This window comes from Gracilinanus agilis, chromosome 1 (assembly GCF_016433145.1).
Source record: "Gracilinanus agilis isolate LMUSP501 chromosome 1, AgileGrace, whole genome shotgun sequence".
NCBI classification, from domain to species: Eukaryota; Metazoa; Chordata; class Mammalia; order Didelphimorphia; family Didelphidae; genus Gracilinanus; species Gracilinanus agilis.
Genome location: NC_058130.1, coordinates 474303822 through 474326995, shown reverse-complemented (window position 1 = coordinate 474326995; position 23174 = coordinate 474303822). Strand labels below are relative to the sequence as shown.

General features: G+C 37.5%; 1 protein-coding gene across 1 annotated transcript in view; it reads right to left on the bottom strand.

Moving 5' to 3' along the window:
* Positions 1-23174, bottom strand: part of TNFRSF11A (TNF receptor superfamily member 11a) — a gene marked incomplete at its 5' end in the record, with an annotated part of 69944 nt that overhangs the window by 31228 nt on the left and 15542 nt on the right. Inside the window, 3 exons of the mRNA XM_044682238.1 lie at positions 789-902; positions 9345-9436; positions 11363-11453. Coding sequence (XP_044538173.1) covers positions 789-902; positions 9345-9436; positions 11363-11453 — 297 coding nt within the window. The remainder of the gene's footprint in view (positions 1-788; positions 903-9344; positions 9437-11362; positions 11454-23174) is intronic.

Sequence of the window (23174 nt, the reverse complement as noted above, 5' to 3'; positions counted from 1 at the left end):
GAGGGGGAGGGAGAGAGAGAGAGAGAGAGAGAGAGAGAGAGAGAGAGAGAGAGAGAGAGAGAGAGAGAGAGGATGCAAATGAATAGATGCTGAAAAGAAAGAAGACTTTTAATGAGGGAAGTAACTAAAAATAGCCTTTAATCCCATTCTTGAGAATTTAAGGTGGTGATAAGGAGAAGGAATGGAAAGGACACTATGGGCATAACTGCTCATTTCTTTTGGACTCACATTTTTTTCCCATGATTAACATGTGATAATGAGATAGCAACAACTCAAAAATGAAAACTTAGGCAAGTTTTGGCTTGCTTATGTATGTATATGTGTCTGTATATGTGTATATAGATTATATATAATACATATATATATTTATATGTAATAACCACATCTGTATTTCAGATATTGTTTTGAGTTTGTGTTTACCAACTGCTCATTGAACAAATAAATAGATGAATAGCCTCTTCTTATATGAACATGGCTGCTCTCTAAAACCTCCAACCTCTCTGAAGGCCAGAAGACTTTGATATATTTGGGAATCTATGTGTTCAAAAAATGACATGCTCTTTGCACTTAGAGAAATATCAGTCAAATGTAACTGGCTGCTTGGGTTGGTTTAAACAAAATACTTCAACATGACATATGTTCAGTGTTCAGCATAGTGCCTGACACAGAGCTGATACTTAACAAAGGCTTACTGACTTGACTTGGAAAAGTAAGAAAACAAGATATCCAGAAATACACATTTTTTTTTCATGAGATGGCATCTAAACAACTGCTCAGAGACACACTACCTGTCAGCGCTTTCCCTTCCTTCCTATAGTAGATGCCAAAGATGATGACTGTAATTACTGCCAAACACGCCAGGAGGAGTGGAAAAATTATACTATGTAAGTATTTTGGTGATTCTGTATGGGGAGAAGAAAATATGCATTAGTGTAATAGTATTTTATCATCTTCAAAAGAATCCTCTTAATCATGTCCCCAAATCATATAATTAAATATTTCTAGAATAACAACCTTTATTAAAGACCTTATCATTTCACCAGTGAGGTACAAAATAAAACCTCTCCATACTTTAGTGAGTGATTTAATTAGTTGGGACAAAAAAAAAATTCATCATCACATAATGGTCTATGAATGTTTCCAAATTTAGCTAGGCTGGAACTTGGACAACAGGACTAGGACCAATGATACAACCAAAAAGGAACCAGAGAACGTTGTCAGGGGATTATAAAGTCCTGAGCAAGAAACTGAAAACATTAGGGGATAAAGGAAATAGAATCATAATTTCTTACAAGATATGATACAGGCTTCAGAAGAAAAGGACGTATTTGGGAAATAAATGGGTCTTTAAAAAAATTTTAATTTCTTAAACTTTTTTATTTTTAAATTTAAATTCTTCCTTCCTCCCTTCCTCCCTCCCTCCCTTCATCCCTTCCTTCCTTCCTTCTTTCCTTTTCAAATGTTTATAAATCCAATCAAAACAAGCATTTTCATATATGAAGATATTACACAAATAAAATCACAAATCTCCTATATGTTTAACTTACTTTTCTTCATATTTACAAAATAGAGCCTATCCACAAGTCAAAATCCTTCTTCACCCTCCCCACATCACACAGGATATCATTAGGAAGGTTAGCATGTGAGTGGTAAGGGCTAGGCAATGGGGGTTAAGTGACTTGCCCAGGGTCACACAGCTGGGAAGTATCTGAAGTCAAATTTGAACCCAGGACCTCCCATATGTAGGCCTGGCTCTCAATCCACTGAGCCACCCAGATGCCCCCTTGTGTGTTTTAGATACATGCTTCATTTAAAAAAACAAACAAACACATTTATACCTATTTTCAGTGATCTTAATAGGAATTAGTGCTGTATTTTGTCAAAGGCCTTTTCTGCAATTATTGATACAGTCACATGGTTTCTATTACTTTTATTATTGATATTTTCAATTATATTGATAGTTTTGCTTGTATTAAGTCATCCCTAAGTTGCTGGTATAAATCCTGTTTGGTCATAAACATATTATTTAACATACTTGTGAAATATTGTTGTGCTCTTTTAGCTAGTACAGTAGTTCCCAAACTTTTTTGGCCTACTGCCCCCTTTCCAGAAAGAATATTACTTAGCGCCCCTGGAAATTAATTTTTTTTAAATTTTAATAGCAATTAATAGGAAAGATAAATGCACCTGTGGCCATCACCACCCCACCCTGGATCGCTGCAGCAAAGCACCCACCAGGGGGCGGTGGCACCCACTTGGGGAATCACCAAGCTAGTATTTTGTTTAGGATTTTTGCATCCACATTTATTAATGAGATTGGTCTATAATTTTCCTTTTCTGTTTTTGCTCTTCTTGTTTAGGTATCAACACCACATTTATTTCATAAAAGGAGTTACTGTTATTTAAAATAATTTGTTTAATATTAGAATAATAATAATATAAGTTGGTCCTTAAAAGTTTAGTGGAATTCACTTATAAAATCCACCTGGTCCTGATGTTTTTTCTTATGAAGTTCACTCATGGTTTGTATGATTTCTTTTCTAACTTGCTTTGATAATCTAGGCATTTTATTTTTTGTAAGTATTCTTCTATTTTTCTTTCATTGTTAAATTTATTTTCATGTAATTGAGCAAAATAACTCCTAATGATTTACTTTAAATTCATCTTTGTTGGTGGTATATTCACTCTTAATACAAGTGATTTGGTTTTCTTCTCTCTCATTTTTTATTAGATTAACCAATGATTTATCAATTTTGTTGATTTTTTTTATAAAAGAGCCCAACTATTATTATAGTGTCTCTTCTTGATCTATTTTCCAGGTCATTTGTTTTCATGATAAGATGCTTTATATTCTCTTCTATTATTTCACTCTTTTGATTTTGCTTTATTATTTCTTGTTATCTTAAGAGATCATTTGCTTTCTCTTGTCCAAGTCTAGTTCTCAGTAGATTATTTTCTTCCATGAGATTCTGGATCTCTTTTTCCATTTAGGTGATCTTTCAAAATTTTCTTAATTTTCTTGCATTGCTCTTATTTTTCCCTAGTTTTTCTTCAATCTCTCTCATTTGGTTTTTGAAGTCTTTTTAAGCTCTTCAAAAAACTCTTTTTGAGCTTGTGACCATTTATTGTTTTTTGAAGAAGGTGTTTTTACTTCTTGTCCACTGAGTTTGAGCTAAAGTCTTCTCTGTCCTCATAGTAGCCATCAATAGTTGTGTCCTTTCTCCTTCAACTGCTCTTTTTAAATATTATTTTAAAATTTTTAGCAGACAGTTCAATAGACAAATATTTCCTTTTTCTTGGGCGTCTAGGATTCCTACAGTGTTGGGGTATATTATCTGAGGTTTCAGTATTGGGGGGGTTGTATTTTCTGGAGCCTATTTAGTTATTCCAATTTTTATAGCCCAGGGTCTAATATATTCCCTGGGTCTCTCATTCCAGCCTCAGTCTATGATTGATCTCAGGTGCTCCAATCAGAAGTGGAGGGCAGTTCTCCCCTTACAACTGCAAACAGACAGATCACTTTCCGAGGTGGTAACAACTCAAGAGAATGATCACAGCTGATAGGGCTCCAGTCCTTCAGCAATCACTGACCAGTATACTTCCTCCTCACTCCTCCTCTCCCTTCTTGTCAGCCTAGGGCAGAGCAAGTGTGTCCAATAAGGATTTCCTCATCCTCCAACATCCCTCACCTGTCTGAAGCCAGGCTTGATGTCCTTCTCTCAAGGTCCATAGTATCCACTCCCTCAGTCACCAGCTATGAGTCAGCACAGGTGCTGGTGCAGATGCTTCTGTAGTCAAGGTAGCCTCTGCTGCTGCATCAGCTGTGGTCACTGGCACAGCTGCTCCACCTTCCAAGATGGATGTGGATTCCAGTGGTGTCCTCCTGAACTTAGACTCTGCAGCTCAGCAAACAAGGTGCAGTCGATGATCCTGTCCTTGGGGGGCAGTATTGCTGATTCCAAGCTGTTTGCTCTATGGACTGACCTCCCAAGTAGTCCCTGGCTGTTTAGCTTCACCTCTGACTCCTGTTTGCTTTTGTTGCTTTTAGAACTGATTTTGTGAATTGATTTTTGGCTGTTTGTGAGAGGTGTTAGGAGGACAAGGAAACTTCATAGCCTATTCCACCATCTTCTCCCAATGCATCTCCCAAATCCTTACTTTCTGTCTTACTAAAAACTCTAAAACAGAACGGCAAAAACTAGCAATTAGGGTTAAGTGATTTGCTCAGGGTTACAGAGCTAGGAAATGTTTGAGGTCAAATTTGAACCCAGGTCCTCCCAAATTCCATGCCTGGTATTCTATCCACTGAGCCACCAAGCTGCTCCAGTAAATGAGTCCTTAAGAAGATGGTATTTGCCAAATACCTATTGACAATAAGCAAATTGCCTAACCTTTCAGGGCCTCAGGCAACTCTCTTATGTTGCAAAGAAGGTTTCAATGTTCCTTGGTAGAGGAAATTCCTCTCTTAGAGATCTATACATTGATTAAGTAGGGTCACAGGTCTGGTTCCCACACTACCTCACCACAAGACAATATCTGAAAACAGGGTTTGAATTTCTTTTAGTCATTTCTTACTGGTATCCAATTCTTCATGACCCCATCTGGGATTTTCTTGGCAAAGATAATGGGGTAGTTTGCCATTTCCTTCTCCTGCTCATTTTACAGACAAGGAACTGAGGCAAACAGGATTAAGGGACTTGCCTGGAGTAACATAGCTAGCAGTGTCTGAGGCCAGATTTGAAGGTAGGAAGATGAGTCAATCTTCCTTGACTGCAAATTCGGCACTCTATACACTCACTGCATCACCCAGTTGCCCAGTTTTAAAATACAAAAGTAGGGTTAATAAATGATATATTTCCCTAGAATCTTGCAAAATAGAACAAGAAGGCTTTAAAACAAATATAGTAAAATGATGAAGAAAACTGTTTACTGATATCTGCCAAGTCAGTTGCCATAGAAACTAGCAGCAATGAGACAGGAAGAAAGTCAGTGGAATCCCAGGAATTCACAGGGGAAAAAATCCAAGAAGGGCACCAGACATGCTACTCATAACATCAAAAGTCTTTGCTCAAATAATAATAGCTAGGTGGATTTGGAAGTGATTGAATGATTAAGCCCAAAGAATAGTCATTAATCGGCTAAGTGGATAGAATGCTGAGCTTGGAGTTAAAAAGGCTCATCTTCCTGAGTTTAAATCTGACTTCAGACATTTATTATCTGTGTGACCCTGGACAAGTCACTTAAATCTTGTTTGCCTCAGTTTTCTTATTCAACAAATGAACTGGAGAAGGAAATGGCAAACCACTACTATAGGGTATTAAGAGTTAAATATGACTGATACAACTGAACAACAATAACATTCAATGCGGTTTTGGAAGGGTATGTCTTATTAGAAAAAAAAAGATAAGGAAAGGGGAAATATGTAAGTATCAATGTACATTAACATGTATTTCATTAAGGAAATGCAAGAACCAAAGTATAGAATCATGATGGAGTGCATTTGGATGAAAAAAATCAGTAGGGGAAGAAACAGAAGCAGCCTTGTCATCAGAATTTCCTACCGACCACTTGGACAGAAGAAAACAGATAAGTACAAGAAACAGATCACAAGACCGAGCACAGAAGCATAACATAGTTGTAATGTAGTAAGATTTCAGTCATTCAGACCTCTGACAGGGTTCTCTCTCTGGCCCCTAAAAAAACAGCTAATAATGTCTTGTCTTTCCTAAAAGACAGTTTTATCCCTCAAAAAATGTGGGAACCAATGAGAGGAATATCTCTTCTGGATTTAACTCTCACTAACAAAGAGAGAAACAAGTTGCTGAGTGTGGAAATGATAAGAACTTCAGGAAGAAATGATCACTCTGTCTTAAAATTTTTGAGAGAGGAGAGAAAAGTTGGGCATGGAGTTTGACATACATCCCAAATTTTAAAGAGAGCAGATTTTTAAAGGGTTAAGAGAAAGGATGGGCAAGATTTACAGGGAAAGTTGGCTGAGAAATGACAAATTCTTAAGAATGAAATTCTGAATGCACAAACTGAAACTACTTTGGTGAAAAAGAAAAAGGAAAGAACTGCTTGAAGAGTATAATTTAATTTACATTTTTACAGGATTTTCCAGATGAGGTGAACGCTGCAAATACAGTATACCTAGATTTTAGCAAAGCATTTGATAAAGCATCTCATGCCATTCTTGTAGACAGAATGAGATGTGGGCTAGCTGTCAGTGGAGGTGGGTGACTTGTAACTGGTTTGTGTGATTTGTAACTAGACCCAAAGAGTAATAACTAATAGTCTGATGTCACCTTGAAAAAGATTCCCCTGTGGAGTACCTAGGGCATCTGCGTGTGGTCCTGTTAACCTTTATTAAATCAATTACTTGAATAAATGATAAAAGATAAGTATAATTATCTGACTTGTGACTCAAGAATGGGAAAGATAGTTGACATGTTGGAGACAGTATTAGGATTTTAGAGGATCTTGACTGGCCAGAATCACTTGCTGGACCCAATAAGATGAAACATAGAGATGAGTATATCTTCCTGCATTTGGATTCAAACAGCCAAAGTTATAAAGCCTGACCTGGGGAGGCTATGCTAGCCAAAAAATACAATATTATCTCAAAATGAATAACAAAAGCATATATATTTAGGATAAATGAGGAGCCTAGCACGTGGTGGACACTTAACAAAGGCCTGTTGACAGATTGTTGACCATCACTCCTGTCCTACTTTGCTCTAGGTCAGGTTACAATCTGAGATATTCAGTTTGGGGTACCACCTTTTAGGAAGGACACTGGCAAACTGAAATATATCCAGGAGGACAGTTAGATTATTGAAGGCTGTTTGAATCCTAGATTTAGCTAGAAGGGACCTTAAAATACATTGAGTCCAATTTTTTCATTTTACAGATGAGAAAACTGAAGCCCCAATGGAGGCAGAAACAGAAACAATATTATCATCAGAATATCCTACAGACCAGTTGGACAGAGGGAGGAAATAGGTAAATACAAGAAACAGATCACAAGTCTAAGCACAGAACCATAGTATGGCATAAATGAGTTGCTCAAAAGACATGGCTATTTAGTGTCTAAGACTAAATTTGAACTCAGGTCTTCCAAACTCCAAGGTCCCCAATTAAATAACTGTTACTTCATTGCCTGATTAGACAGTAAACGGATTGGAGATGTGTCAAAGGACTATGTGTTTATGAAAAAAGTAAAATTTAATTTAAGGAAGAAAAGATGTAAGCAAAGGTATTCAGAGGGCTGTCATTTGTTGGAAGGATTAAAAACTTCTGTTGAGACTGAATTAAGAAGTGAATCACTGAGGCAGATTTAGGTTTGCTAGAAAGAAAATCTTTCTAATAATCACTTCATCCAAAAAGTAGAATACTCTGCCTCTAAGAAAGGAGGGTCCTCCTGCATGGTAGATGTTCAAGGAAAGGCTGGATGACTCCTGATTAGGATTTTAAAGAGAAGTCCTTCTCAGGTAGGGTTTAGATTCACTTGCCTTTCAGGTTTCTTCTGTAGGAAAATATAAGTGAGGTAATGGGGTCACCAGGGATATTACAATAAACTAAGTGGTTTGTGGGAACACACTTTAGGATTTATGAGAGACTGGACCAGGGTGAAGAGACCAGAGTTTTACTGGATTTCCACAGGAATGGCAGTTGATCTTAACTGTCACCCAGCTTCCACTAGACCAGAGTATAGTAACAGGCTAACAAGGTAAAAGGGACTTAACAGCTTTAATTATGTTAGACTAAAAGGTGGGAAAGGATTTCTATACTTAAAATCTAAAGGATAAAACCACAGGGCAATGGGAGGACTTATTCTACTCTAACTTAGTGATCTAAACTAACAGGGCCCAAGGAGCTATAAATGGAGTCTCTGGGTTTCTGCCTCAAACCTGAATCCTGCCAGGCTTGAGTACAGCTGGGGCTTTGTGGCTTTAGGATTCTCACTGCAATCCACTGATGATCTCTGGATGCCAGGAGCTAAGGTTGTCTCAGGAACCAAGTAGAGAGGGTTCTGCTTGAAGCACTGTCCGCCAGAACTCAAACTACACCTCTTCTCTTGGCTCTGTAGATCTTGTCCTTCATTAGATGCCACACCACACAGGATCCCAGGGGAAAACATGAAGCAGGGTGTCCTTTGCTCTGAGGTCTCCCAGGCTGGCAACAGTTTTGCCCACCACTAATGGAGTCCACACTCAGGGCACAGACAGACTTCCTCCTCCTTCATTCCAACCTGGAATTCCCAGCTCCAGCTCCTTCCTGCTAGGTACTTCCTAATCAATATATAATCAATACCTAATAACCAGCTAATCTAATCTTACTCATAACATTTCCAATGCTGAAATTCTGTAATTCCACGAAAATTAAAAGCCTTTTGAGCTTCGTAGGCTCTGCTAGAGTGTGTGTCCCACTGAAATAGCAGCAGGATTACCTCCACACCAAGATAAGGCTTTAGAACAGACCTCATATGAACAGTTTGAAGAAAACCTCCATATCTTCTACCACCTTCTTCAAGCCTTTTATTCCTTCAAGGGTTACAAAATAAAGGATAGCTAAGGTATCACAATGAAGAAGAGTGTTGGACTTGGGGTCAGGAAGATATCAATTCAAATCTAGTTTCAAATGCTTAGTAGCTATGTAGCCCTACACACAACTCTTAATCTTTCTCAGCCTTATTTTCCCCATGTATAAAATGATGTTAATAGCATTTACTCTACAGAGTTGTTGAAAGGATGAAATGAGATAACATTTTTAAGTGCTTTGCAAACCTTAAAAGTCTATATTAAGTGCTTTTTTGTTGTTAATTTTATTCAGTCATTTCAATCATGTCTGACTCTTCATGACCCCTTTTGAGGTTTTCTTGGCATAGATACCAGAGCAGTTTGCCATTTTCCTGTCCAGCTCATTTTAAAAACAAGGAAATTGAGGCAAACAGGGTTAAGCAATTTGCCCAGGGTCACACAGCTAGCAAGTGTCTGAAGCCAAATATGAACATCTCTGGGTCTGGCTCTCAATCCACTGAGTCACCATGATATTAAAGTTATCTGTGCCTATTTACATACCTAGATCTTTTTCTTTTCCTGTCTAATAATTACAATATTATCTCTCGGGCACCAACCTAGAAAATTCTGAGTCGATACGTTCCAAATGACTCATAACATAGAACTAGTGATGGAAACTTAATTACTGTAAATGTTATTCTAAACACAAAATGAAAAGTAAACAGTTCTACTCAAGACATAGCACCTAATTTAGTAGGAATGTGAAATAGTTTATTGTGTTGGAGCATGTCTTCCAACCACCAAGTTATTTTATAAATCATATACCATGTCTTGGGTTTTCAGGTGGCAAAGGAGCACAGTCCACATCTGACTTATCAGTCCCAGGAGCTTTTTCTACCATTCCAAGATTGGTGCAGCTACAAAACAAAAAATTAAAAGAGATATGTAAATTAACACTTTGACATTATGTTCTTAAATGAGAAAAGAACAAATACAATGATATTATTAAGTGGCTGAGGCCAGTCAATGTTCCCTAGGAAATATATGAAAATATAGCCATTTATAACTCAATTTTGTACTTTTAGCAAAGGAAATACTATCTCTTCCTGATTCAAGGTGGATCAGTGACAAATCTCAATGTTTATGAAGAGATGGTAAATTGAAAACAGAGAGAGCTTTTACAAAATGGTTAAGTGGAATAGGAAAAAAGCATCACATGGAAATGAGTACTCAGGGAACCCAAGTAATCATGATATAATTAGTATTGCAATGCAATCTCCTGAAAAAAGTATAAAGATCTCAAATAAAAATGAGATTTTTAACTACTTAAAAGACTTATTTACATCTCATATGAATTTATTAAAAACAAATAAATAAAATTTAAATAGTTTCTAAATATATTTGTGTAAAATGCAAATTCATGAAGCATTCATATTTTTTTTCCACAAAATCTTCTCCAAATGTTCACCCTGGATTCCCCAAAGCTCTGCCAGTAAAGCTCAAGCTCAGGCTGGTCCTATCTTGTTGGAAAAGCTTCAAGAACAGTCATGACAGCAGCCTCCAGCTGCTATCTGGGGATTATTCTGGATAAATGCCGAGTGGTTCATCAGTACTCTGCCTCCTAGTGGATGGCCAACCTTGTCTATTGGTTTTTAAACCCTTATTTTTTTTTTCAAACTTCCTATTACTTCTAAGTGGCACATGATAAACTTATGACAAGGAAAGAAGGGAAAATAATACATCAAGAAAAACTGAGAAATAGTTTAAAGGGAAATAGGCAAATTAAGTAAGGTCAAATATAGACATGAGTTCAATAATAAGAAGAAAAGGAGCTGTGAAGATGAAATTCTAAGAAATGTTCCTTATTGACTCATGATGAAAAATGTTATCCATCTACAGAGAAAGAATTGATGAAATCTGAATGCATATTGAAGCATGCTTTTCACTTTCTTTTTTTCAAAGCTTTTTTGGGGGGGAGTTGGGTTTTTCTTTCACAACATGACTAATATGGAAATATGTTTTGTGTGATTGCACACATATAACCTATATCAAATTGCTTACTGTCTCAGGGAACGGGGAGGGAAAGGAGGAGAGGGAACTTAGAACTTCAAATTTTTGAAAAGAGTGTAAAAATCATTTTTACCTGCAACTGAAAAAATAATAAAATGTTATTTAAAAAAAAAGTAATGTTCCTTGTTAGGGGGTGAAGTGATAAAAAGTTCCTGTTTTAAAGTAAAAAGTTGGTTCAGGTAATCCTTTTCCAATTAGTTGAGTGAATTAACCCTTTGTCTTTTCATCATAAGATTACAGCCTGAATATGCTACAACCTGTCAATACTCAGGAAGATCTGAGTTTAAATTCAGCTTCAGACCCTGACTAGCTGTGTGATCCTAGGCAAGTTACCTAATGCATGTCTCAGGCTCTTCAACCATAAAATGGGGATAATAATAGCCCCCTTGGGAAGATCAAATGAAAAAATATTTATACAACACTTAGAACAGTGCTAGGTGTATATAAAAGGCACTTAACAAGACCTTCTTTCTCTCCCTTCCTCCCTCTCTTCCTTCTTTCTTTCCTTCCTTACCTCCTTCCTCCCTTCCTTCCCTCCTTACTTTTCCTTCCTTTCATCCCTCCTTCCTTTCTTCTTTCCTTCTTTCCTCTCTCCCCTCCCTCCCTTCTTCCTTTTCTTCTTTCCCCCTTTCCTTCTTCCTTTCCTTCCTTCTTTCCTTTCATCAAGTTGTTTAATTCAGTAGCACTCTCTTTTAACTCCTTAACTCTTCCCAACTCTTTTCTCTGTGTATTCATTTGCTATGATGTGTAATTTCACTGTGAAGTTCACTTACTTGGTCCAGGATTTACACTTGTTGTAAGAATTAGCATTGGAGAAGTAGCCCATGAGGCATGGCTTACATCCTGGATCCTTGTTTGGCTGTACTGCAGCATAAAAAAAAAAAACAACACAATGAAAACCTTTCGGGTGACACTTCCCAGTGCTCTTCCCCTCCCCTTTCGCCCCTCCCTCCAGCCAGGTGTGTCTAATTGTCTCCACCTGAGGGCTTAGCCCTGCTACCACCTTGGTTCTGGCTCTGGGGAGGAATGGTAAGACAAACTCCACCACTCGTGCTTCAGAACACCTTTGGCTCGATACCAAACTCTCTTCTGATTGCTGTTGCTCCATGCCTGACAGATTTCCATGTACAGTCTTGCTTTCTTTGGTTCAATGATCCTTCTCTGCCCCAGCTTTCTGTGAGGGCCCCTGATCCACCAGCTGCAATCTCCCAAATTGCTATACAGAAGTTGAAAACAATTGCTTAGGAATGGGGGACAGCTGGGTGGTGGCTCAGTGGAGTGAGAGCCAGGCCCAGAGACAGGAGGTCTTGGGTTCAAATGTGACTTTAGATACTTCTTAGTTGTGTGACCCTGGCCAAGTCACTTAACTCCAATTGCCTACTTATCAATTGTATGTAATTCTAGTATCAGTTTTAAGATAGAAAGTATGGGTTTAATAAAAAAGAAAAGAAAAACAATGGATTGAGAATCAGAAGACATGGCTTTGAATCCTGGTTCTGCTATTTATCTATTTTTTTTTGTATTTATCCTATTTTCCTCTGCTATTTAATTCCATATAGTTTATGTGTAATATTGGGTATGGGGCAGCCTGAACCTGGAATCAAGAAGACCTGAGTTCAAATCAGACACTTACTAGCTGTAGGACTCTGGGCAAGTCACTTAACCCTGTTTGCTCGTCTGTGAATTGAAGTGGAAAAGGAAATGGCAAACCACTCCAGGATCTTTGCCTAGTGGGGTCACAAAGAGTCAGCCAGACATTATTGAAACAACTGAACAACAACAAATATTGAGCAAATCACTCAATCTCTTTGGGTCTATTTTCTTGTTTGCAATAGGAGGAGGTTAGATCAAATGATCTCCATGTAAAACTGTACATATGTGTAGTAACTGAAAATAATATCATGTGACATTGATGTCATTTTGATGAACTAATTTTTAAATTCTAAAAGGTATATTATGCATAATTGATATATTGCCTGCCCTATCAGCAGGTTCAGGTGGGAGGGAGGGAGAGAATTTGGAACTTAAAACAAAAAGAATGATTAAAATAAATAATTTTTAAAGGTATGTTAAGGGTTAAAAGGAATCTCAGAGCTCACTTAGCCAAACTCTTTGATTTTTAGATAAGCAAACTGAGTCTCAGAGCAGGGGAAACAATTTGATTAAGGCCACACAACTGTTAGTAACTATATAGTAACTATATAGTAACAGAAGCAAGGTAAGAAGCTAAGCAACCTCCTAATTCTCAATACTCTGCTCATTCCCCAGCCACATATCTACCTTGTGACACTGTCCAAACTAGAGGCTTGTCTTGAATGGTTAGTTCTTATGTTCATGGGTAAAAGATGCCTCTGCCCATGCCAAATATGGAGAAAGAACTACATTTTCAAAACAAGTGATGAAATAAGGATCTCTCTAATTTTGTTCTCTACCAAGCTTTTCATTTTTTTTCCCAAAGAGTTATCAAGAGGGGGCAGCTGGGTAGCTCAGTGGATTGAGAGGCAGGCCTAGACACAGGAGGTCCTGGGTTCAAATCTGGCCTCAGATACTTCTTAGCTGTATGACCCTGGCCAAGTCACCTAACCCCCATTGCCTATGCCTTACCACTCTTCTGCCTTGGAACATAGTAAGGGTTTAAAAAAAGTTATCAAGAAATAAGTTCAAACAACTGACAAAATTTCTACCTTTCCTGAGGCCCACAAAAACAGTCTTTAAAAGGGAGGTTTATTAAAAAAAAAGAAGAACATTTTCCCCCTTAAAACTAAGAGACTAAAGTATGGGAATTAGTCTGATTGCTATGGGATGGAATATCAAGCAAAAATAAGTTAAACAAACTCTTGGGTGTCATATTGGAATCAATCTAGAAAATGAAAATTTGTATCACTACCTTTTCAAAAGCCCTTTTTATGATTTTCCCAGAACTGTGCTATTAGGTTAAGAAACTAAAACTAGGGAATCTAGTATATCTTAGGCTAAAGAAAGAGATAGAGAAAAAAAGAGAAAAAAAAGAAAGAGATAGCTTTAAGAAGCATTATGAAAGGACAAAATAAGAATTCAAAAGAGAAATTATGATTGCTTTAGGCCAGCTGGGGTTTCTTTAGAACTAAACGTACCCCTACTATAAGGAGACTGTTGAACTGGGCACCAAATTTATAGCAGTTTTATTTGTAATAGAAAAATACTGAAAATAATCCATATGACTGGCTAGAGAATGACTGGACACAAATACTATGGTATATATATGTGTGTGTGTGTGCGTATATATATATATATATGTATATATATATATGCAACAAAATATTATTGTACCATGAGAAACACTGGTAAAGAACACAAATAAATCTGAGAAGAGAAAGTAATGAAGAATAATGAGAGCAGAAGCAACAGAACCATAAGCATATGAACAACAATCATTTAAAATAAAAGGGATAATGATGATGATGATGGTAACACAGTAACAAAATATTTGAAAAAAATATACAAGAAGAAAGAGATCAGAAGAGGAAAATCCATAAGACTATTGTCATTATTTTATGAGAGTTAATACACACATTTAAAAACAAATGCTAGGGGGCAGCTGGGTGGCTCAGTGGATTAAGAGCCAAACCTAGAGATGGGAGTTTCTAGGTTCAAATCTAGCCTCAGACACTTCCTAGCTGTGTGACCCTGGGCAAGTCACTTGATCCCCATTGCCTAGCCCTTACCACTCTTCTGCCTTGAAGCAAAAACACAGTATTGACTCCAAGATGGAAGGTAAGGGTTTTAAAAATGCTAAATAACTGGAGTTTACATTTTCTGTAAATCAGTTTTTTATTTGGTTCTATAAATTGGTTGTTTTTGTTGAATGGCAAAGTTAAGAGTAAATGGTTATAATATTTATGCTCCAATTCTCCAAACATGATTAAAGTATAATTCACATAAATCACCCACAAAAACCTTCATATACTACTTCTTCAGTAGTTCAAGAATCTTGAGTATTGTTCTTGGGCACTAACTCCAGCAAAGCAGAGCCCAGTTTCTCTAGCTTTGGTAGATAGTTCTGGAGAATTATTATGGTCAAAAAATTCATCTCATTGGGACCAAACCTGTGCTAAACCTATATGAGTTAGACTGGTCCTCAGATGATGCATGATCCATCACAAAATTCATATCTGAAGCCTTCTCAGTTTGGTAAAATCTGTATCCATGGACATAGTCTGAGATCCCTCAAGAGCACCACTACAGCATGATTAAAAGCAGTGCCAGAGAGGCAGTTAGGTGGCTCAGGGGATAGAGAGCCTGAAGACAGAAGGTCCTGGGTTCAAATATGGCATCAGATATTTCCTGTGACCCTGAGCAAATTATTTAATCCCAAAATTACCTAGTCCTTATCACTCTTCTGCCTTGGAACTAATAATTAGTTTTGATTCTAAGACAGATGGTAAGGGCTTAAAAAATAAAATAAAAAGCAGTGCCAGGATTCTAATCCAGGTCCTTTGACTTCTAATCCATTATTAAATCAGATCTTAGCTCAGGTAACCTTTCAATACCTTAAAGTATTGAGACTTTTTTTTTTTACTTGAATGGTGTCATGACCCTTTATAATCATCAAAGTACCAGATACTAGGCCTCCTGCCATATGGCCTTGACCCCTGTGGCCTCTCATTGATTTGAAAATCAAATCTATGTAGAAGCCAGGGTCTGGGACAGAACTGATCTTGATTATGATGAGAGGGTAAATAAATAAACTGGGCTTCAACTCTCTATAACCACTAAGACTCTGGATGCCAGGGTGCTTGCCATTTGGCTTCCTGCCACCACCCCTTAATCCCAAACTTGGCCAAGGACCAAAGACTCCCACTCTCAACTTTCCATATTTTGCTCATGGCATGATAATCAAATCCAGCTCTGAGTTGAGGCCTGGGCACAGATACCATTGCTAATGGGAAGGGTGTGACAATTGATCTATTGTCCTATAACCCACCTCTACTCTGTAGCCTTGTGATTCAGAGCTGAAAGATGCCTACACAAAAATTTGGTTCTCTTGCTACTATTTCTCATACATTATTCCTCATCTACAGCAGTCCTACCCCACCCCAATCCATGCCATGTCTCCATCTCTCTCCCTAACTATCTCTATAGAAACCCATTCAACTGATATGAAATTATCATTTACCTTATGCTCCTTGCTCTTACAATGGTGGAAACAAGCTCTTCTCACCCCTAGAAGACACTAACTTTGGTTACCCTCTCTATTAAGGGTTGAGATTCTGAAGGTATTTATTGTACCTTCTTTTAGAGCTTCTGATAAAATGGGGCCAGCATCCCCATTGCTCCTGGAGGAAGTCACACAACTGTGCTAATGAGGTCCACTACAAATTTGTCATCTACTCTCAGCTGGGTCCTTTGCATGCCAGTTCTTTTGATTTCTTTGATTTACTATCTCTCAAATTCCCCATGGCATCTGTTCTAAACCTTTTCTTCTCCTTTTGAAATTACTAGCAATAGCCTTTTGACAAAGAATCTTTCTGAGGAAACTGGGGCCGTCCATTGAGAGTTCTATCTTCTTCCTAATTCTAAATTTCCAATATTATTTGACTCCTTTTCTCTCATCTTAGATAGAAATATGGACTTTCTTCTTGCCAGCAACATTCCTTCTACTTGTGCCCTTTATTGCATCTTTCCTGTCTTACCTGGGGAGATTGTCTTTTTGATCATTTTCTTTAATTTATGATCTCTACTTCTCCCCTAGTTATGCCCCTGTTGTCTATAAACATACCTGTATATCCTCTCTCCTTAAAATACCTTCACTTAACTTTATCTCCTTGCTATCTGATATGTATCCTTCCTTTCACTGGGAAATTCCTAGAAAAAGCAATTAATACTTGTTGCTCTATTTCCTTACTTCTTACTTCTTTGCAAATTGGCCTCCTTCACCATCATTAAACTGAAACCACTTACTGCAAGCTCATCAGTTACCTCTTCTTTTTTTAACCCCTACCTTCTATCTCAGAATCAATACTAGGTATCAGGTCCAAGGCAGAATAGTAATGAAGACTAGGCAATGGGGGTTGTGACTTGCCCAGGGTCACACAAGTAGGAAGTGTCCGAGGCCAGATTTGAACCCAGGACCCTCTATTTCCAGGCTTGGCTCTTTATCCACTGAGCCACCTAGATGCCCCTAAGACTGACCTCTTAATTGCTGATTCTACTGGTCTTTTCTCAGGTGCCATCCTTCTTGATCCCTTTGAAGTCTGTGACCTTGTAGACCTCTCTCCTCCTTGGGTTTTGATGCTACTTCTCTCTCCTGCTTCTTCTCCTGGCTGTCTGATTACTCCAATCTCTGCAGGGCCATCATTTGTCTTTTATCCTTTATATGGAGGTATGCTAGGAGTCCCTTCTGGGCCCTGTTCCCTTTTTACTTCCACCTCAATGGGCTCAACTCTGCTGTTAACTCTTGTAATGTAGAGGATGGCAGCATGGAATCCCTGCAAAATACAGGATCAACCTCACCCAGAATTCCAGGGGACCCCCTCCCCCCCGGAGAACTTTAGATGAGGCTGACCCTGTATTTTGCAGGGATTCCATGCTGCCATCCTCTACATTACACTCTCCAATCTACATATCCTGCCCTCAGCTCTTTCCTAAGCTCCATTACTTTATCAAAAAGTGCATATGGTATGTAGACACCTACATGTCCCATAAGTTATCTCAAATTCAATATGTTCAAAATGAAACTCATTATTTTTCTCCCTAAAATGACCCCTTCTCCTAACTCCCCTCTCCCCACTTATAGCACCACCATCTTTCTAGTCATTCAGGATTGGAGATCAACCTCAATTCCCCTCTCCCACACTATTGTTATTATCTCATTAGATCTTCACAACAGCCTTTGGAGGCTGATGCTATTATTATCTTCATTTTACAGTTGAGGAAACTGAGGCAAATAGAGGTGATGAACAACATAGAGCACTTCACAAACCTTAAGGCACTTTTGATCCAGCCATACCATTGCTGGGTTTGTACACCAACGAGATCATAGGGAAAAAAACTTGTACAAAAATATTTATAGCTGTGCTCTCTGTGGTGGCAAAAAATTGGAAAACGAGGGTATTCCCTTCAATTGGGGAATGGCTGAACAAATTGTGGTATATGCTGATGATGGAATACTATTGTGCTCAAAGGAATAATAAACTGGGGGAATTCCATGTGAACTGGAATGACCTCCAGGAATTGATGCAGAGTGAAAGAAGCAGAACCAGGAGAACATTGTACACAGAGACTGATACACTGTGGTAAAATAGAATGTAATGGACTTCTGTACTAGCAGCAATGCAATGACCCAGGACAATTCTGAGGGATTTATGGTAAAGAACGCTACCGACATTCAGAGGAAGAACTACAGGAGTGGAAACACAGAAGAAAAACAACTGCTTGAATACATGGGTTGATGCAGACATGATTTGGGATGTAAACTCTAAACAACCACCCTAGAACAACTATCAATAATATGGAAATAGGTCTTGATTGATGACACATGAAGAAACCAATGGAAATGCACATTGGCTATAGGGGTGTGGGGAACATGAATCATGTAACCATGGGAAAAATTTTTCTAAAAAATAAAACAAAAAACAAAAAACCTTAAGGCACTATGTAAATGCTAGCTGTTATTATTGTGTTGTTAATAATAATGTTGTAAATAGAGTAAGCCTAGATTTTAGCAAAGCATTTGACAAATTCTCTTATGATATCCTTGTGGGTAAGATAGAGAAATGTGATCTATATGACAGTAAAGTTGGATAGATCCAGAAATAATGAGACTGAAAGGTCTGGGTCTTAGTTGATTAATGAATCACTGTTAACGTGCAATATCTAAAGAGCTGTTCATGACTGTTCAAAAGGTTTATCAATGACTTAGATGAAGACATAGGTTACATGCTTCTCAAGTTTGCAGACGACATAAAGCTGGGTGGTATAATTAATATCCAGAGAAAATTTAGATGGAAAAAAAGACTGGATTCAACTTGGAGGGCTGTCCAAGCAGTATATTACAGATGTTTGTCTTTGACCCTATTCTGTTCAAAATTACTTTTTCAGGGTCAGACATAAATGCCATGATAATTGGATTTGTAGATGATACAAAGCTGAAAGGAATAGCTAATCATTTGGGTTTTTTTTACGTATTTTTAAAGTATCTTGAAAGGCTGGAGAGGTGGGCCAAATCTAACAAGATTAAATTAAGTCACATATTGCACTTGAATTTAAGGTGGAATTAAGGGGAGGAAGGCATGTCTAGGAAGCAGTTCATGTGTAGAAAAAAAGACCTGAGAAATTTTTTAACAGTTTGCAGTTCTGTAAGATGGCAGTATGAAATGGTGGTTGAAGACACTAATGCAGTTTTCATCTGTATTAATAGAATTAGTGCTCAAAATTTAGGAGATAATAATTCCACCCTACTATTCTCTAGTCTGGACCATATTTGGAAGTTCAGCTTGGACTAGCATATTCAGAGGAGAGTGATCAAGATGGTAAGAGGACTCAAAACCATGCTATACAAAAGTCAGTCAGAGAACCTAGGAATTGTTTGCCCAAAGAAGAAAAAGCTCAGGGAAAGGAGGAGGGGCAAGATAGCTGTTTTCAGGTATCTGAAGGATTTCCATGCTGAGGAGAGATTGGATCTTTGCCTAGTCTTGGTGGTTAGACCTGGTGCCAATGGGTAGTAGCTTAAAAAGGAAAATTTAGGTGAATAAGAAAAAAAATCTCTTAACAATGGGAATTGTTCAAAAGTAGAATGAGCTGCCCAAGTAGGCAGTGAGTTTCAAGTCAGTCAGAAGTTCTCAAAGAAAGGCAAGATAAATCACTTTTGGAGATGTAAAATATTTTGGATAGAGGGTAAATGAAATGACACCTGATGTCTGTTCAATTCTAAGATTCTATAACTCTGAATCAAGTCTTATCTGCCTATATTGTAGTAGATACCTGTTTCTTATTGCCTATGGTAACTTCTACTGAACTCTTCTAACTCTATTGAATTCTTCTAATTCTATTTGATTATTCTATTGATTTATATGAACTTCTATTGATTTCTGGCCCATGTATATTACCTAATTGGTAAGTATCCTTCTGTTGATCGAAATTCCTAGTCTTATAAAATGCCTAGCACAATGCCTGACACATAGGAGGCACTTAAAATTCCTGTTCCCTCCATCCCTTTTGTCCATCCCCACACCACTCAAATCTTAGCACAATAACACATATTTCTCCTAAAGAGTTACACATCACTTTTTTTTAATCACCCTAGACGACAGCATTATATTGTAGAAAGGGCCCTAGACTTGGAGTCAGTTCTGAGTTCCAAACCTGGTTCTACTATTTGTATGATCTCAGACAAGTCTCTTCACATCATCCTCAGTCTAGCGAGCTTACCAGAGTTGAAAAATCTCTAGACATAGAGTGAGGTGATAGGTTCATACTAATTTTACAGAGAAGGGCAAATCACAACTTCTCAAAACTTCAGTTTCTGTATCTATAAAATGGGGGCAACAATCTTTGTATGACCTACCTCACAGAGTTGTCATTTGCATATTTCAGAGCACTAAGATTTTTAGGACATAATTTTTTACTGTTTCTCAGAAGCAGGACTGCTCAAATGAAAATTTCTAGGATTGTGAGTTAATTAAAAGTTTTTTTTTGCAAGCAACACCTGTTACATGTGAACCCTATGTAATTTTGCTGGAAGAAAAATCACGGGCTAGTATAATTCCGACAGTATTATGTGATGAGGTAACTAGGCAATCATCTGGTGCTAAAATCATAAAAAGAGTTACTAGTTTCATGAATGAAGCATTAAAATAAGAAAATAATTATTGGTACTTTTTTTGGTCTCTATTTCTAATTGGGTCTCAGATGATTTTAGATAGGTTCTCCTGATTTCTCTGCCTACTCTCTCAATTATATATACAATATATAATTTTAGCTTTTCAATGTGCTATTTGCCAAAAAAAAAAACAAAAACAACAACAGAGGGCTATCATAGAATCTTCAAGAAGGAAGAGTCCATAGGGACTGTCATACTCTAATCTATCCCATCCCTGAATAGAAATCCCCTCCATAAAATATATGGTCATCTATGTCTGTTTAAAGAGCTCTACCAAGGGGAACTCATTCAGTCCCAAGGCAGCCTATTCCAGTTTTCCTAGTTCTAACAGGAAGGGAGTTTTTCTGTATACTAAATGTGACCAAAAGGGATCACATGTGTAAAATAGTTTTGCAAACCTGAAATACTAGCTAGAATTATGCCAAATTTCTAAATGTGTCCCTTTACAACTTCCTGCCACTATTTCTCTTTCTGCTCTGTGGGGCCAATAGAACCAGGGTAATCCTTCTTGAAATATTTAAAGAAGGCTTTCCTGGTAGAGCCTCAATTGACATTCACAGTCCTATAAGTGGTTCTCATTTGTCCCATATCACCCACATGAAAAATCAAAAGTAGTGGTTACTCATGTGGGAGTCATTTCAGAATCAGCCATCTGTGTACAGTCAGATCATGAACTACTTAGAGCAAAGATAAACACTGATGCCAAATTAAAATCATAGATCTGGGGCAAAAAGACTTCTCAAAACCATTTATTCCAACTCCTCCAAAGTTACAAAAGAAATTCAGGCCTTGAAAGGTAGATTAATTTGTCTAAGAACACATAGCATTGCCAGCAGGGTTTGAATCCAGGTCCTCTGACTGCTAAGAAGACATATAGAATTACAAAAGTTATCCCTTGATCCATTTAAACAGACTATTAACTAAAAATGGGAATTTGGTAAAGACAATTTTATAATGTACTGATAAATTAAACATTTGAATTTCTACTCTAACTCTAATTTGGGTAAACGGAAACAGCTGAGAATAGCAACTGGTCTGGACCAAGAAATCTGTTATGAATCCAAGTTTTGTTCTTTTTTAAAACCCTTACCTTCTGTCTTAGTATCAATTCTAAGACAGAAGAGTGGCAAGGGCTAGATAATTATTGGTAAGTGGCTTGCTCAGGATTGCACAGTGAGAAAGTATCTCAGGCCAAATTTGAACTTAGGTCCTTACAACTCCAGCCCTGGCACCCTATCCACTGTGCTGCCTAGCTGCCCCTGCAGTGCAATTCTGAAAGCAGCAAAGAATCATTTTTTTTAATATCTGAGAGGGGAAAGGATAACTGTGGAAAAGAAAAAAATCATAAATGGTATGAATATCTCCAAAAGGTGACCGAGAAAACATTATCAGCTACCATGGTGCCAAGAAAAAAATACTTGAAATTGAAATCAAAGGATTTAAGTTCAAATCTTGTCTTTACCACAGGTCGGTCACCTATCTGACCTTTGATAAGAAGCAGGACACCTCTGGGCTTCAGGTGGAATAGATGAAGTCTAAGAACTTTTCTTTTCTTCTCCAAATCTATGATACAATAAATCTGTTTCACATGAGGCTTACTTTCTTACTTCTATAAAGTATTTATAAGAAGAGTCCATGAGTGAAAATATGAGGTTCATTAATACAAGGATAAGCAAGTTTTCTCAGACTATTATCTACAACGGAATGCATCGCCACAATAAGATGACTGAAAAATGTCAAGAATACAAGCTCCCACTTTTGTCTGTAAATTAAAAAAAAAAAAGATTTGGTAACTGAATCAAAATGCCTTTTAAAGCAATGACTCTTAACCTGAAGGCCATAGAAGCCTGAGGGTCCATGGACAGACCAAGAGTTTGGATGGGAAAAAATTATATCTTTATTTTCACTAATGTCTAAATGAAATGGATAATTTTCTTCAATTATTTAAAAATGTTATTCTAAGAAGGGGCCTATAGGCTGCTGAAGAATTCCATGAAATAAAAAACATTTAAAATCTCTGTTTTAAAGATTCCCCTCCAACAGTGGGTCTCTGGTATAATTTACTATCACGTGAAATTCCTTCATAGTTGAAACTAGAGAGAAAATTTTGTTCCACAGTGCTCTGATCTCAACACCAAACAACACAAATCTGGAAACATACTCATCAAACATATTTTCTATTGTCAAGTAGAATAGTCTGCAAAGAAAAGATGTTTCCTGGAGATGGTGGGGTTCTCCACATGGTTCTGTTTTGGGATGGTATTAATGAATAATTGCATTAAGACCCAGAATGCAACAGGACTTCCTCAACAAATGAGTACCCAAAAGAAATTAGCCTAGCAACACATACCAAAAAAAAAAAGTAAATTAAGAATGTATATTATCTGGATCATGATATGTGATTGGAAATTCAATTAAGTTATTTCATCAAGAATATACATTCTTAATTTGCAGAGCCTACTCAAGATATATATATATCTTGAGTAGGCACTGCAAAGAGCCATAAACTGTACCAGGTATGTACTAGAGTTAGCTCAAACCAACACATGAGACTCAGTTGTTAACTTGTTCAATTTTCATTGTGAGCATTTAGACTTGGGGGATCAAGAAACCTATAAATCAAGGATTTATTGTTGTTTTGCTGATTATTTAGACCAGTGATTCCCAAAGTGGGAGCTCTCGCCCCCTGGTGGGTGCTTCAACAATCCAGGATGGCAGTGATGGCC